This window comes from Scylla paramamosain, chromosome 30 (assembly GCF_035594125.1).
Source record: "Scylla paramamosain isolate STU-SP2022 chromosome 30, ASM3559412v1, whole genome shotgun sequence".
Taxonomy (NCBI): Eukaryota; Metazoa; Arthropoda; class Malacostraca; order Decapoda; family Portunidae; genus Scylla; species Scylla paramamosain.
Genome location: NC_087180.1, coordinates 18,314,115 through 18,331,614, shown reverse-complemented (window position 1 = coordinate 18,331,614; position 17,500 = coordinate 18,314,115). Strand labels below are relative to the sequence as shown.

Sequence of the window (17,500 nt, the reverse complement as noted above, 5' to 3'; positions counted from 1 at the left end):
TTCGAGAATCTGAAGACGTAAGCACGACACTGACAAAAAGCCTCCGTGGAAATGCCGGTGAAACTTTGAAGATAGAAAATAACAATGACTAAAACCAACTTACGAATAAGACTAAACTGAAATGATCTAACTAGTTTCTAGACATGGCAACATACGTACTACCGGAATACCTGTGTGAAAAGACATGATAAACTCCATGTAAATATAAAAAAAAAGGTTACAGAGTAAGAAAATGCTTGAAAATTGAGCAAAACGATACATAAATAGAAAACGATCAATCATATACGCAATAAATCAATTAACGGTGAGTAGAAGACATGTTGAGACAGAAGAGAGGTAAAAAATATATAACCCAAGGTCAAAATATCTCATAGTCATCTAGAGAAACAATGATCACTTCTGAAAACGGAGTAAATGATACGGAAGAGAGGAATCAACAATTTATGCATTACACCAGTCAACAGAATAAGACAGACTGAGAGAAGTAGGTCAACAGACGAGAAACACTCTTAAAAAACCAGAGAACAGAACAATCTCGCGAAGACAGACTGAGAAAAGTAGATGAGAAACACTTTTAAAAACTCAAGGAGAGAGAGAGAGAGACACTTAACATAGACACCAGGAGAGGAACAAACATCACTTCTCAGACAGCACCTCGGTCTTTCCACCACCACTACCACCACTACTAGTACCCCACTACCATTACTGCTTTCTATAGGTCTTCCCGAGTAGCGCGCAGAAGGCCAAGGCGCGGTAACCCACTAGGAGGGCCACTAAGCTTGCTATGTTGGCCGCTATTGTGCCGCTCTCGTAGTGAAGGAAGGAGAGAACAGCGTGGCCATCAGGGTAGCAAGTCTCGTTAGCCCTGCACGCGATGCTCTTCACGTCAGCCCACTGGTTCAGGAGCAGAGCCTCATTGCCGTAGCTGAACCACGATAGGTACTTCAGCCACGTCAGGTACACGGGCGTCGAGCTGTGGGTGGCAGAGGGCTATGTGTTTGAGGGTGTGTGGTAAAAAGGGATGTTTTGGTCTGGGTTGAATTTGGGTCATTTGGGATGTTTTGGTGGGTGTGTCTGCTGTTTGTGGTTCGCTGTGGACTTTGAGTATGTGTAGGTAGGTGGGTACGTATGTGGGTGGGTGGGTGTGTGGGTGTGTGCGTGTGAGTGGGTGGATGTATTAGGCTCTCTCTCTCTCTCTCTCTCTCTCTCTCTCTCTCTCTCTCTCTCTCTCTCTCTCTCTCTCTCTCTCTCTCTCTCTCTCTCTCCACTTATCCACCACAAACACGAGCAATCACAAATAAACAAACCTTACCAAACCTCTCCACTAAAATGCCCCAACACATCTCATAAATCCACACAACTCCACCTAAACCTTCCAAACACAGTATTATCTTCACCCTTATCAGTTTCAGTCACCCTAAATTAGATCTCCCTCTCTTTAAATCCCCCTTAAGTGCCCCTAATGAGACGTGACAGGGGAAGCAAATTATAAAAAAAAAAAAAAAAACATGCGAACCTTCTCTCACTCATCCCCCCTTCGTCACTGTCACTCTCTCGACCTTCCCTGAGGATCCACATTTTCTGGGGAGCCTTCAGACTGAGTTATACAAGCGAGGAAGAGGAGGAGGAGGAGGAGGAGGAGGAGGAGGAAGAGGAAGATATTTACTTAGGTTTTCAGCGTTAAGTCAATTTTAACCGCATCCCAACACTGGTAAAATACTTGATTTCTACGTCTCATTTCCTACAGGCTCTCTCTCTCTCTCTCTCTCTCTCTCTCTCTCTCTCTCTCTCTCTCTCTCTCTCTAAGTCAATAAAAATAATAATGAAAGAAAATGTAGCCGCGTACCCGAGAAAAAGCATCGTTATCATTGCAGCGTCCATTAATTCCAAACAACAGCTCGATATCAAACCCAAGACAACTGACACGAACCTGAATGCCAATAAAAACATGAATATATTCTCCCCTGAACTGATAATTTTGCAATTTAAAGAAAGACATTTTGATTCTTCACGGCAGTCTTGTCTCACTTACTTTCAACACGGTCTGGTGGAGGTTACTGGACTTCCCAAGGGTGTTTTCACTATTCTTGTCATAGTTTAACAAGAATTCCGCATCATACATGAGAGAGAATATCAATGAGACTTTGACGAAGCATTTTTGTAGTCTTTGAAACATTTGAAGCATTTGAAACACTTGAAACATTTAATCGGTAATTTCAGAAAACGGTCCTGACAAGAGAACAGACTACCTAACAACAAGAGTGCCGGAAAAAAGTGTTTTAATACTGTTTGTGATAATTTACCAAGAATTCTGCTTCAAATATAAGAAAAACACGCAAAAAAACTTAACTTTCACCTCTGTGGCCTTCGAAAGCGGTCCTGAAAGAGAGCAAGCTATCCAAAACAACAACTTAAGATAACACATGTGCCGATAAAGTGTCTCTCAATCCTTCTTATGATAGTTTAACAACGATTCAATGAACACAAACCCCAATGAGAACTTGTCTAACTTGTGTAGCCTTTGAAGATTGCCTAACGAGAGAGCAAAGGATTAGAAACACGAGCCAGAGAGGATACGGAAGCCTGGAAGGATGTACAGGTAAAGACAGGTGTAATGAAGGAGTATGTAAGATATCTCTCAACGCAGCTCAAGCGGGAGAGATCGAGGCGCCGCTGCTAATCGCGCTCCTGACAAAACTAGCTCGTGTTTCTGAGATAAGAGCGGCGCTGTGGGAGTCCTTAATTGGGTGAGGCGTATCAGGTGTCTTGTGTTGCAATGGGAGAGAATGGGGAGTGTTTAAGTGTTCACAGATTATTAGTCTGTATTGAAAGGTCTCTCTCTACCTTTCCTTATACAGTGGCATGTGTTTTACTGTTCACAGCTTACTGGAAAGGCTTAAGTTTGTTTTCCTTATATAACAGGACGTGTTTTATTCTTTACGGCTTCACTAGTTTGTGTTGAAATGATGAGTCTGGATTTCCTTTTACGCTGGCGTATTTTTTTACTATTCACAGCTTACTAGGAAGGCTTCAGTGTTTTTTCTTATACAATGGGAAGTGTTTTAGTGTTTACAGCTTACTAGTTTGTATGGAAATGCCTCAGTTGCCTTTTCTTTTGTAATATCATCGTAACATTAACATTTTTCATCTGAGGGGCAGGTGAGGTTGACATTCATTCAGTTCATTCATCCCACACCTCATCTTTTCATTCTGTGTATCACACTAAAAAAAAAAAAAGCAAAAACATCTTAACTTGACTCAGAAATAAATACTAGTCTGGTTCGAAATTAGTGGGCTAAGGTTATTTACATAATTATCACCCTCTTTTTTTTTTCATTCCTTTTTTTTTCTCTCTCTCTCTCTCGATCTGTTAGTCTGTGTCTGTTTCTGCACTCCCCCTACTCTTTTTCTCTCTCCATGTTGCGTAAGGGCCACCTGTGCAGCTCTTACACAATAACAACAACTAAGTGAGTGTCGAACAGTTAAGAACCAATCATCGTCCCTGCATGATCTTTACTAAACGCAATCACCAATCACACTGACGTAGAGGAACAGACTGAACGAACAGGCAGGCATGAACTAACTTACACCTACACACACACACACACACACTCACACACACACCTCACGTTACACACATATATCTTCCCTCTCATTCTGCCTACCGCCTCTATTCACCCTAGCTATTCATCACGCCGAAGCTTCACCCTACAGGCATCACACCAGTCACACTTACATAGCCACACTAACCATACACACTACCTATACAAAGTGCCCCCTCTTGTTCTGCTCCATTAAATAGTCATCTTTATGAGTCGTAAGTATAGACATTACGCGGTAAGGAGCAAAAAAGACCAGGAGAGTTTCTCGGGTGGTGGTTAACAGTGGAAGAAAAGTGGACGGGGAGCGAAGAGAGGAGAGGAAAATAGAAGAGAGGAATTTTATAGCTCTCTCGGACCCTCTTCGTACCCATCCAGGTGACTCCAGGTGACAGGTGCACGTACATGTAGGTGAGGGAACCACGGACAGGTAAGAGAATCGCCTACCTGTGTTACACTATGAACTTGTTGCCTCCCAAATACAGTAAAGATTATGAGACTTGCAGACGTTAAAACCTCATAAAGACATCAATAAAGATCGTAATTATAAGCACTTTTGCCACTCCACCTTGCTAATAGAGATCGTTTCCGTCACTTTGCTTTAATTTAACCAGTGATGCAATGAAGCTTAATATCTATAGTGCTTCTTTTTTTTCATTCTTCTTCTTGGGCGCGAGATTATAAACGGATTTCTATCATTTTTCTTTTCCTAGTCCACTTTCTCGTCCTTGGCTTGTCTTCCCAGTGTATCTCAAAACGTCTCAAATCTCAAAGCGTAGTATGTGAAAAAGCAAGAGTACGTAGAAGATGAACAGATAAAAACATTGATATGGTCAGTGTTGTTTTACAGTTGTGAGGCGCAGACAATTAAAAAATGCAAAGGTTGGAAGTCATGAAAATGTGGCGCATTGAATTTCCTCCTTCGCTCTCCTTTTTTCCTTTCCTTTATTCTTCGTCTGTTTCTTCTCCTATACGCCCTCTTATTCCCTCTCTGTGTGTTTTATTCTTCTTTTCTTTGTCTATAATTCCTCTTTACTCCCTTCTTACATTTCTTTACTTCTCTTTATACTTATATTCCCCTTTTCCTTCCCTCTGTACTTCCTAATCCTTCCCTCTTTCTCTATATCCCTTTACAATGCCTCTATACTCCTCCCTTCCCTACATTCCCTTTAAATCTATACTCCCTCCCTCCCTTCCTCTCCCTCTGTACTTCTCCCCACACTCCCTATATGAAAGCTTTACCCTTTTTCTCCCTCCCTCTCCCTGTATATTTCCTGTATTCCTCTCTCTAAACTCCCTTTAAATCATCTATACACTCCCTCCCTCTCCCTCTACACGTCTCCCCACACTCCCTATAGAAGACCTCTACACTCTCCCTCTCTGGCTACGTTCCCATCGCTCCATCCTCGCTGCGCAGACTCACCCGCTGTTGAGGAAGAACCCGCCGAAGAGCATGAGGGGGATGATAAGAGGAGAGGCGATGGCCAGAGCGATGCTGAGGTTCTTGGACATACACGAGATCATGTACCCTGGAGGAGGAAGAGGAGGAGGAGGAGGAGAAGGAGGAGGAGGAGGAGGAGGAGGAGATAGTTTAGTTTTCTTTTCTTTTCTTTTTATCTCACTATAGTCCACATAAATTCAAATATAATGAGCTCAAGATGATTCACAAAGGAGGTTTTTAGTGGATAATGGTGCCGCGTGGTTAGACTCTTGACCCAGAGAAGCGTTGAAGTAGATGAGGAGGAGGAGGAGGAGGAGGAGGAGGAGTTATGGTAGTAGTAGTAGTAGTAGAAGTAGTAGTAGTAGTAGTAGTAGTAGTAGTAGTAGCAGCAGTAGTAGTAGTAGTAGTAACAGCTGGAGGAAGGAAAGGAGTTGAAACTAGGAACAGAAGTAGAAATAGCAAAATAATAACTCATTAATGGAGGAGGAGGAGGAGGAGGAGGAGAAGAAGAGGAAGAAAAACCAGGAAGACACGAGACCGATACAGGAGATGAGACAGAAGGAGAGAAAAAAAAATAACAAATAAGAAAAAAAAAAACAGCAAAAAAAATCACCCAAGGGAACGCACCGAAGGAGACAGCGCAGTTGGCCACAAGAATGACAACAGTTGCGCAGATAAAGAAGTCCACCACATCATTAGTAAACCCAACCATGTAGTAGGCGATGGCGACGAAGGCAAAGGGGTAGAAGATGTGGAAGGGCAGCTCGGACACCATCTTGGACAGGAAGTATACATCCGTGCGGTACATGCCGTTGAAATGCTCGCGAAGAAAGAGCGGCAACTGTGCGCAAAAGGTCTGGAAAAAAACATAGGGGAAGCTGCAAGAAGCCATCAAGACTACACGTGGCAGTCGCTGTATGGAATGCATCTACCTATTTTCACCTATCACTATCCATACATTTGTCTAATCTTTTAAAGTTCCCTGATGGCTAAGGAGGTAAGAAGACGATGGGTTTGTGACTGATTCACTCGTTAGACTTGGTTTGTTTATGGAGCTGATTCAAATGGGCTGACTTCGTGAACTGACTTGCTGAGTGGGTGAGTATGTGAGCTAAGGACTGGTACATGCTTCAGTGAGTGAGTGTGTGAGTGATTGACTGGCTAAATGAGTAACTTCAGGACTTGGAAGAGAGAGAGTGTGAGTGAGAAGGTGAAAGACTGAGTGACTGAATAGATGAATGAGGGAGTGAGTGACTAACTTAAAGCCTGACAGAGAACATTTCATTAGCGGCAAATTAAAACATCTTTTCCCGTGCAGTTTTGTGACGAACCTCTCTTTAGCATAAAAAAAAGTGAACATCCCCTTAACCTATCAATCTACACCAACCATTCCCTATACAATGCACAAACTGAGACATCCGGCCCTTCTTGACTTACATTGATCACACCGAAGACGTTCTGGAAGGTCATGTTAGTGAGGAGAAGGAAAAGCGCACCGTTGATATTGGTGACGCCCTCCTGAGTGAGCTGTTGTCTGAAGTAGATGATGCCGATGAGCAGAGCGATGGCCTGGGGGGAAGGAAGCACAGATGGTAGTGAACTGATAGTGAACTGATGGTGAGCTGACCCTGAGTTACATTTCATCTCCTCTTCACCTCCTCCGCTCCTCGTATAATTCATTCTTTTGTTTATTCTGTTCTGTTCTACGTCCGGTTTCCTTAGTTTATCAGAACTAGGATGGCGCCTGTTGAAGGACTTTGAATTCGGCATCTGGGAACCGTTACCGTGAGTGGATGCCCTTCCTACCCTCGCACCGTGGCCAGGATTCGAACCCGTGCGCATGAGGACCCTAAAACACAAGTGGCCCACTGAAGCTGGCATTTCTATCTTCTATTTTCCCTCTTCTGTCTTCCATCTGAAGAATATTCCCACCTACAAAACACCTGGGTACAAAACAAGCTCCTTATAACACACATTCCTCCTACACAAACCTATCTGGCAAGACTCCAACTCGTTAAGCTTTCAGTTTTGATTTACGCGAGGGCAGACACATCAGTACTTCACCCCTTGGTAATTGGTACACAGAATAGGCGGTCAGCATTGAAACCCAAGTAAACCACAATGATAATAAGTAAATAAATAAATAAAGATTCAGCGTTTTCAATTAGTTTTTCACTGTAGGCTCGGTCGATTTACGTAAAGTGGCGAGGCGTAGCTGGCTCGCCTCTTCCGCGCCAGGTGCAGGAACCATCGCCTAGGGACAGGTGGCATTTACTCATTAACTGACCCATTGGAGTTGAAACTGCGCCATTCGAAGGAGGAAAATACTACTACTACTACTACTACTACTACTAGTACTTCTACTGCTACTGGCTTTATCTAATATAACATGATAAGTAAGAAGGAAGGAAAGAAAGAAAAAAGACAAAACAGCAAACAACAAGGAAAAAAAGACAATAAACATCACAAAACAAGAAAAGAAAAACAAAACTCAAAAAAAAATTACTGATTATTATTTTTATAACCTACAATAAAAAAAAAAAAAAAACATAAACAAACACAGAGAGAAAACAAATAAACAACACCACCCTACCTACCCTTAACACCAGGAAAGAAAACGGGAGATAGCCACTGGCCCACTTACCATCACCTGGAAGAAGCGAACCTTGATAAGCATGGGTTCGCGGATCACCTCGAGCCAGGAGCGCCACAGGACGGTGCGAAACTGACACCACCACGAGGCTTTGTAAGGTGACTTTTTAACCTCCACGTCCACTAGGCTGTCGTAACCCTCTGCCTGCTTTAGAGAAGAAGAAAGAGCGGCGTGAGAGTAACAAGAGGGTGATATCATAAGTTATTAAGAAGAGTGAGAACAAACTTAAGGAGAGGTGGTGTAAAGTGACGTAGTGATGAAAAACAGTGAGTGATTTAGGATTAACTTAAAAGGTCATGAGTAAAGTGGGTATAAATGATGATATAAGTAAATGGAGATGGAAATTTATAGGTACGTACTTGTGAAATGGGTGAAGAAGGGAAGGGAAAGACGTACAGAGGAGAGGAGAATGAAAAAATATGGAAGATGGAATGTAAAGATAGTTGAGGAATGTAACGTTTATAGGATCTGCTGTTAATGGAAGGACGAGGGACTGGAGGGAGGAAGAACAGGGAAGAGAGAAGAAAAAAAAAGAGAGACTGAGGAGCAGATGAAGGAAAGATAGCGAAGAGAGAGAGGAATATTACGCAGAGACACGAGAGGAGAGAGAAAGAAATCAAAGAAAACCAGATGATAGAGAACTTATGAGTGGAGTAGAGGAAAGAAGAGAACAGTGAAAGGGATAAGAAAACAAACAATGGAGATAGAGAGGAATATTATAAAGAAGAAAATAGAAGAGAGAGAGAGAGAGAGAGAGAGAGAGAGAGAGAGAGAGAGAGAGAGAGAGAGAGAGAGAGAGAGAGAGAGAGAGAGAGAATGAAAGGACGAGAGGCGATGAAGAAAAAATGGAAATGAGTCACTGATAACACTACTTCTCCCTCTTCGTGGCGCCCGACCGAGGCACGAACGATATACACCAAAGGATGAAACGTGGCGTATCCTCCAGCCGCGCCACCAGCAGGAGAGAGAGAGGGAGTGGCTGGTACGTCAGTAATAGTTGCAACAAGTTTAGGATTACAATGCATGGTCAAAAGCTCCTAAACAAGCTTAAGGAGATGATAATTGAGATGAAGCCTTGAAATTGCTCTTTTTGTGACACTTAAACAGAGGCGCACAAACAGACACACAAGACATCACAATCCTACCTCGCCCTCAGTGGAGTTTTCCTTAACGGCCTTTTCAATGTTGACTCCTTCCTCTGACTTGGTAAACTCGTCGCAGATCATGTTGATGGCCTTCCTGCAGCCGTCCTCCTTCCCAGGCTGCACGGCGAGGGTGGAGATGAAGAAGTCTGCGGGATTGTAGTTCGGAGGGCAAGGCATGTTGATCCTGGGAGAGGCATGGGAAGGTGATTAGGTGGTGTAGCTGTGCGTGTGTGTGTGTGTGTGTGTGTGTGTAGAGCGTGGGTGCTTCTCTCTGCATGTACGTGTGGATGCATGCAGGCGTGTGTGCGTGAGTCCCTGCGTACGCACCAGGACCGGAAGTTACTGGCGCTGCTTGTCACGCAATTTCACGGGTCATCGGCCTCTGGTGTTCTAATCATTACCTACTACTCGTCAAAAAAAACAAAACGAAAAGTAAATGCAATCCAGCACATTTTTGTCTCTATATACAATTGTTTTCTTAGCGGCAATACGAAACAGGGACTTAGCAAAGACGTGTGGGACAGGCTGTTATTGCTTGCACAGTTAGGCGCGTGACCAAGACCCGGAACTCCCATCCTGATAGCGGCGGGTGGGCGAGGCAGCCGCTCCTCCTTGCCTAACCTAACGCAGCCATGGAGGGACTGTGCCTATATTACAAAACGCTTTGCTCTCCCACCACGACTGTTTACAAAGGCCACAGAGATGATTTGTAGGATTCCCACGAGTGTTTCTCCTGTAAATAATGCAAAAATTTTGTTATTCTGTCACCGTAACAGCAAAAACACCCTTAAAATTCCGTGTAACTTCAACTACGTAGAGCCTTTTGAAAGTAATGGAGGTGCGGCGCAGAACTGCTACATATGTGGTCCTAAGACACCACCTGGAGTTTAGTTTATTACCTTTTTTTGGAATGAAAGACACAAAATTAATTAACGCAACAAACGTGTTCGTGTGGTGGGCGTGACTCAGGAACAGGTGAGGGCGAGGGCGTGGACTCCCAACACACGTCTGTTCCTGTGGATATTTACAACTCTGTTTTTTACGCAACGCCTCAGAGACAGACAATGCTACGCTGCAGTGTGAAGAGTGTTGACGGGATTCTGCTTCATACAACACTGAGGAATGTGTCTGTGTGTCACAAGACCTTTTAATCAGTGTCCAGCATCGTAACTAGTCTTAAGTGAGTACAATAGCAATGGGTATTTATATATAGTGTAAGCTACGTTCATTACACGTCTACCTGTCACACTGCCACGTGGAAGAGGCTGCCATGTGTACGTAGACCAGACGGCTTCTTGCAGCTTCCCTTACTTTTTTGTGTTATGTCCTATCCGTGGATGGAATATTCAAGGTGCTGTGTAAACACTTAACATGCATCTATGGGCAGGTGAAGAATGGACTGGATGGTGACAGCACAGGTAGACTGACATTCAGACGCACTTTCAGGTTAAACCAGCAACCGGGAACAAGTAAAATATGATCAGGTATTAAAAAATTTGACCACGACACACAACGATGAGAATGACTGACAGTTGCCTTCGTCCCTCCCTCTCACCACCACCACAAAAAAATGAGATACTACTATTAAGCATGATGAAGAGACACACACACACACACACACACACACACACACACACACACACACACACACACGTTCAAGACACTTATCCTATGAGTCTCCATGATCACTTTGACCTTCCTTCACGGACTTGCACCTCAGTGGGCCTGTTTCTCGTTACTTTGTTGCCATAGACCAGTGCCGCTCTTACGTAACACAACGGAAAAACACTACAAGAAAACTGGATCGACACAAACATGAGCACACACCAACAATACCCGGATCTCTGCATTCCACAAATAAACAAGCAGGTAACCAACTAAACAAAGCATCAAACACTCAAATACCTGCTGAAAAACTCATAGGCAGCATCCACCTCCCCAAGGAAAGCCACTCTGCCCTCTGCCATAAGGAGGACACGGTCAAACATGGCGTACACCTCTGAGCTAGGCTGGTGAATGGTGGATATAATTGTCTTGCCTCTCTCTGCCATGTTCTTCATCACGGCCACCACGTTCTGAGCCATGAAGGAGTCCAGGCCGGAGGTTGGCTCGTCACATAACATCAAGGGAGGGTTAGTCAGTACCTGGAAGAGTTACGTGGTGATGGAGTGGGAGGGAAGAGAAGAAACCAGGTGTAGTGTTGGGAGGTTGATACAAAAGGGAAGAGAAGGAGAGAGTACAGGAGAGGTTATTTTTAAGCTGGTATGTTGTGTTAGGAGGGAAAGAGCTATGCAAGGGAAGAGAGAGTAAATAAAAGGGTATGTTTTTGACAGGTGTGTTGTAGCGAAAAATAAAGAAATATAAAGCGGAAGTGAGAGTAAAGGAGAGGTTATTTATCTATTTATTTATTTATTTATTTATTTATTCTTTTTTTTAGAGTGTGTTGTGTTGGGAGGGAAAGACACGGTGGATATACAAGGGAAGAGAAAGTCGGGGAAGGTAATTTTTCAAAGTAAAGAAAGCTGGGAAAAAAGAATAAGAAGAGAAATTAACTCGTACAAATGTCGTTCCTACAATGTTAACAGAGAAAGCTTACAAAATATATATACATAAAAAAAATAAATAAATAAAAAACGGGCTAATTGAATTCCTGAGATGTTTTGATACTAATCTTTTACAACTACTTACATCATAACAAGGAGGAAACCAGAAACAAGTAGAGTCTTACACACACACACACACACACACACACACACACACACACACACACACACACACACACACACACACACGATGGCTACCTCATCGGCTTTTTTGTCACTCTTTTTTGTTTTTTTGTTGTTGTCCTCGCCCAGTGCACTTCTTGCATAAAACACACACACACACACACACACACACACACACAAACACACAGTAGACGCCTCTCTGGTACTCCTTGTCCCTTCCCCCTCCCCCACCCACGCACGCAGCACGCAAAGAGATAAATATACAACTCTGTAACGTGAACAAGTTGTACCAAACCCTGTCTTGTAGTTGCCTGCTGGACAGATGGTGGCGTGCATGTGAGGGCGTCCAGGGGCAGGGAGAGGCTAGGAGGAGCGGGGATGGGCAAGGGCGTGTGGGGGGGATCAGGAGTGGGCAGCTCGCCAACAGGTGGAGGGGTGAGGGAAGGACACGTGACTTTTACCTAATCATTACCTTTGTTACTTTAAAAATCAATGTATTTTAAAGAAGGAACACGTGACTTACCGAATCGTCGCTTTTGTTACTTTAAAAATCAATGTTATCTAAGTGATTTTGGGAGATTGTCATAAAGTCAAATGTAAAGCAAGTTAATGATACTTTTAGTTTTCTCTCTCTCTCTCTCTCTCTCTCTCTCTCTCTCTCTCTCTCTCTCTCTCTCTCTCTCTCTCTCTCTCTCTCTCTCTCTCTCTCTTTCTCTCTCTCTTTCTTTCTGTCTTTCTCTCTTTCTTTTCCGTATAATGCGACCTTTACAGAATCATACTTAATAGCAGACAGAAAGCGGTGCACAGACTGCGTTGTGTGTGAGAGAGAAACAAACTTCACAAGAAGGTGGAAAATGAAGAGAAGGATACAAGAAAATAAGAGAAGCTACAGGAAGCCAGAAGACCTACACGTGGCAGTCCCTATTATAAAACACTCACACAAAACCTACCCATATCAACCTGTCACTCCCATCCATTCCTATCCATAAGTCAGGTTTAAGAGACTGGATGAATTTATGAACGGCGATGATAGATGGTAAGCCTCGTGTTTAAGAGCTGTCTGGGATAAGATAACTGGCCTTTTTGCAGTCTCTTACTCTCCCGCGTTCCTGTGTGGTTATGTAAAAGGATTCCATTACGTATCGTGTTGAGAAAAGTCTACGGAGTTTACAATTGACATTTTTTGGTACAATGTAGTAAACTCTGCGGTCTGACTCAGAGGAATTCTAACTGATTACTCTTTTTTGACTTTCCTTACGCTACTTAATTAACAAGTCAACTAACACTGATGGTAACTATATTTCATTAACGCTACAGAGGATACTTCATATAATTGCGTAGTGTAGCTAAGTAGATCAACTGAAAAACTGCCTCTGAGGTTGATAGATAGATAGGTAAACAGAAAAATAGAGACACATAGATAGATAGACAGATAGATAATTGGATAGACAGATAAAAAGAGGAATAGACAGACAGATAGACAGACAGATAGACAAAAACAGATGGACAGAACACACACACACACACACACACACACACACACACACACACACACACACACACACACACACACACACACACACACACACACACAAAAGCAAGTACACAGATCAACAAATGCACTTAAACAAGGACACTATATTTAAACACACAGTCTCACCTCACAAGCAAAGGCCAGTCTCTTCATCTCACCGCCAGATATTCCCTTAATCCTGCCGGGTACTCCGATTTTGGTGTCCGCGCACTTCGTCAGGCCCAGCTGGAGGAGGCAAGGACACTGACTGATTGACTGATTGCGGGGTTGGTTGACTGACTGGAGGAGTGTTGGTTGATAGATTGGAATGTTGGTTGACTGATTGGGGAGTTGGTTTGACTGACTGGAGTGTTGGTTGACTGACTGGGGGTTTGGTTGACTAAATGGCGCTAAAACAGTCAGGAGAGGAAGGAAAAACGTTATTCTGTAGATTTTCTTGTCTATATCGTCTACTACTATTACTACCACTATCACTACTACCACTACCACTACTACTGCTGCTGACCTCGCTGATGACCTCGTCCACTCGGCTCATGCGTTGGTAGTAGGTCAGGTGACGGTCCATTCGCACCATGGCCTGAAAGATAAAGGGTCAGAAATCAGATAGGGGTCAGGATTACGGTCAGGGGTAAGGGCCAGGGGTCATGGGATCAGTGGTCAGGGGTCAGGGATCAGAGGTCAGAGGTTATAGTACAATGAATCTTTAACCCTTTCGTTACTGGATAAATATTTTTCCTATATCCATCTATCGATTTTTGAACGCTTGTTAATGTGCTGGAGTCTCTTTTTTTTTTTTATACTTCTGTACAATGTAAACACTCTTTTTTTTATAGTGCTTGCAATGTCAATAAAGGGAAGACCATTGTTGTAAACTGATTAAAGAGGAAAATTCAGTGCTGTTAACATCCCATCCTAACCCTTCACTATTACTGCTATTGGTGCTCATGAAGGACGAGAGGGAAAATGACACACACTCATGCCTGACTTGTCTCCGTGCTGTGTGTGATCATTTTCCCTCACCACTCAGCACACAATGATGACTGGTGTCTGCCTGATCGTCCCTGCACTGCTGCTTCTTAAAATTCACGTGCGTTCTTACTCCACCCATCCACCTGTCCACCCGCCCTTCTCACTCTCCCATCCTCCTTCACGCCCATTTTCTCTTGCCCTCCCGCGCACTCCCGCCTTACATCACGAGGTTTTCATCTTTCTAACATGTAGGAAGAAGGATTGGCCGTACAAGGAGGTAAAGGAGGTCACAGAATAGGATCCGCGCTACATCTGATTGTTTTCCTTCATCAGTCAGCACACAATGGCGGCTGGTGACTGGCTGCTCGTCTTTGTGATGCTTAAAATTAAATAACGTCACGTAAAAGAGAGATGAGGAAACAGAAGTTCAGGGATTTCATGAGGATAAGGATAAGCCAGTCATTGCGTCACACGTCAAGCAGAGTTTGTTAATGCCTTGCTTGCTCCCACTGGCATCAAGCGCCTCGTCGCCTTCCTTCATATCGGTGTCCGAGTCCTTCAAATTAATGTGAGGTGTAGATGCAATGGTGCTCCCTGTCGTGTTTGGCTTGCCCTCTCAGATCTCCCTGATGTATTTATTCTTTACACTTTACAATAATGAAATGTTTTGGCTTGTGTTATTGTTTACATAATCACCAGTGTCGGATTTTTACTACAGTTTGTTTGTTTGTTTGTTTGTTTTTTTCACTCGTCTTAACTTGGCGCTGCCCACCTGGAAAATGAGCTGCTCCCTGACGGTGATGAGGCCGATGAAGAGGTCGTCCTGCTGCACGTAGGCGGAGCGGCTGGTCAGGGTGTCAGGGTCCACGCGGCGGCCGTTCACGAAGAGGTCGCCGGTGATGCGCAGTTTGTCGTTGTTACGGTGCGTGAGAACGTTGAGGAGGGTCGTCTTGCCTGCCCCTGACGCCCCCATGATGGCCAGCAGCTCCCCGGGACGACACACCCCCGTCACTGAAATATAGACAGAGAATTCTTCATTATGTCTTGCTGTTCAGGTGCCTCTATGGGACAGCGCCTTGGTGCGGTATAAAGATGTCTCACCTGTTTTCCCTTACTTCACCTGCCTCCTCATCCGTAACGAACACCTATTCTCGTCTTCCTTATCTGTTTCATCTTCCTTTACATCTACTTCATCTACTTACCTCACCTCTTCCCTCTAGTTTCACCTGTCTCCTCATCTATAACAAACACCTATTCTCCCCTATCTTACCTGTTTAATCCTCCTTTACATCGACGTACCTCACCTATTCCCTCTAATTTCACCTGTCTCCTCATCTGAACAAATTATTTCTCTCTCTCTCTTCCTTCAGCGACTTACCGTCCTTCAAAATGTGCTTCTCTCTCGACTCCTTGGTCTTCCTCTTGAACCAGCCGGAGCCCTGCACTGATTTCAGGGTGGTAAACACGTTGACTTTATGCCAAGAGTACACCAGCTGCTCCTCCTCGCTCTCCACCACCACGGAGTTCTCGCTGCCACTCTGAAGGAGGCGAGGAAGGTGGAAGGTGTGGGTCAGAGTGCTACATCAGAAGTTTGAGTGTTTTTTTTTTTGTTAGTTTTGTCTCGTTTTTTTTTGGGGTTAGTATGTGTGTTGTGTGTGTTGTGTGTGTGTGTGTTTGTAATATTTCAGTTAGGTTAGGTTAGTTTTAGTCAGTGTGTATTAGAAATGCGAAGTTTTTTGGTTGGTTTTGCCTGTTGTGTTGGTTAGTATGTGTATGGTTGGGTGTGTGTGTGTGTGTGTGTGTGTGTGTGTGTGTGTGTGTGTGTGTGTGTGTGTGTGTGAGTATTTACAATCATATTCTTCTCTCATTTCTCCCATTACGTCCTTCCCTTAATGAGTACGTGCATGATTGGGGCTCTCTCTCTCTCTCTCTCATCCTCTCTCTCTCTCTCCTTCCTCCTCTCTCTCTCTCTCTCTCTCCCTCTCTCTCTCTCTCATCTCTCTCTCTCTCTCTCTCTCTCTCTCTCTCTCTCTCTCTCTCTCTCTCTACACATATCAGGGGTTTCATGGCCAGTTCCAAGTACTAATATTCGTACTTAAACACGTATCTCACTGTACAACCACTTGGACTTGTGATCAAGTAGTGGAAGGTGAAAATTTGTTAGGTACGGTGAGGGGTCGACAGTCACGCAACACGCCACACTCGGGACTTTTGATAGACTTCTGTGCCACACCTCCACTACATTCAAAAAGGTACTAGTGGATGTTAGCCTGGTTTTTTAATGGTGTTTTTACGGTTCTAGTGACGGATTAACAAGTTTTCTACATTACTAACAAGAGAAACAGTCTTGAGAACGTGGCTAATCATCTCTGTGGTCTTTGAAAATAGTCGAGGTGGGAGACCAAAGCTGTTCTGAATGCGAGTTTCATTCTCACTATATCAGTATGTAGCGTGTTTTCCTCTCAGTCTGAAGCCCTCTGGTGTATAAAGAATCGATTAATTGTCAGGCTATTGTAGGGAAATTATTACACACACACACACACACACACACACACACACACACACACACACACACACACACACACACCACACACACAGTACTTATTAAACGTGAATACTTAGACACGCAATGATAATTTACCTGTCGACAATTAGCCAAAAGGGTATTTTCCAGTCCACTTACTACCTCTCTCTCTCTCTCTCTCTCTCTCTCTCTCTCTCTCTCTCTCTCTCTCTCTCTCTCTCTCTCTCTCTCTCTCTCTCTCTCTCTCTCTCTCTCTCTCTCTCTCTCTCTCTCTCTCTCTCACCTCGGGGGTTGAGTCCCCTTTGGATTTGGCGGAAGTTTTAAGTTTCATCTTCATCTTTACGATTTATTCTTCTCGTTCACTTGCGTTCAAATTTCTATTATTCTTTACTTTTCTTCCTTCTTTTCCTTCAGATTTCTAAATAATGTTACTCTTTCGTTATTTTCCGGCTGTTGAAGTTTTTTGGCAATGATTTCTGCGTTGGTTATAAATTTTTTTGGACAATCTGGTTTCTCTGACTTTCTTTCTTGTCTCTTCCCCAGTTTTCTTTGGCACTAACTGGTGATTCACAAGGCACTCCTCTCTTCTTACTCTCTCTTCTCAACACTTGGCACTCTTCTACTCCACTTAACAACCACTGATGCACTGAAAACTACCCATTACAAGCTCTAAACCACAAAATCACCTCGTACGTTCAAGTAAAAATCACCAAAACAAATATTCAATCCAACGAGAGTATAGATGAAGTGAAACAGAGAACAAGTAAGGTCAGGTGATCCAAAGGTTATCTTCAAGTAAGTTTCTATGGTTCCAGGTGAGTTGTGGGCGTGCTGCGGGGCATCAGGTGGCAGGGGTCAGGTGGTGGTGTGAAGGTATGGTGATGGTGATGGTGGTGCTGGTGGAGGGTG

At 43.7% G+C, this 17,500-nt stretch overlaps 1 protein-coding gene across 4 annotated transcripts in view; it reads right to left on the bottom strand.

Moving 5' to 3' along the window:
• The window catches only part of LOC135115970 (protein white-like), a 43,321-nt gene that overhangs the window by 263 nt on the left and 25,558 nt on the right, over positions 1–17,500 (bottom strand). Inside the window, exons 1-12 of one of the 4 annotated variants that reach the window (XM_064033145.1) lie at positions 16,875–17,500; positions 15,446–15,605; positions 14,840–15,078; positions 13,604–13,675; positions 13,225–13,323; positions 10,744–10,982; positions 8,839–9,022; positions 7,685–7,837; positions 6,478–6,609; positions 5,668–5,896; positions 5,023–5,128; positions 1–973 (exon numbers count right to left, since the gene is read on the bottom strand). The exon at positions 1–973 is cut by the window's left edge and continues 263 nt beyond it; the exon at positions 16,875–17,500 is cut by the window's right edge and continues 65 nt beyond it. In XM_064033145.1, the coding sequence (XP_063889215.1) occupies positions 703–973; positions 5,023–5,128; positions 5,668–5,896; positions 6,478–6,609; positions 7,685–7,837; positions 8,839–9,022; positions 10,744–10,982; positions 13,225–13,323; positions 13,604–13,675; positions 14,840–15,078; positions 15,446–15,605; positions 16,875–16,928 (1,938 nt within the window). In that variant the 5' untranslated portion in view covers positions 16,929–17,500 and the 3' untranslated portion in view covers positions 1–702. Of the gene's footprint in view, positions 974–5,022; positions 5,129–5,667; positions 5,897–6,477; positions 6,610–7,684; positions 7,841–8,838; positions 9,023–10,743; positions 10,983–13,224; positions 13,324–13,603; positions 13,676–14,839; positions 15,079–15,445; positions 15,606–16,874 lie in introns of all 4 variants that reach the window. The other 3 variants (XM_064033144.1, XM_064033143.1, XM_064033142.1) reach the window with 3 other exon arrangements.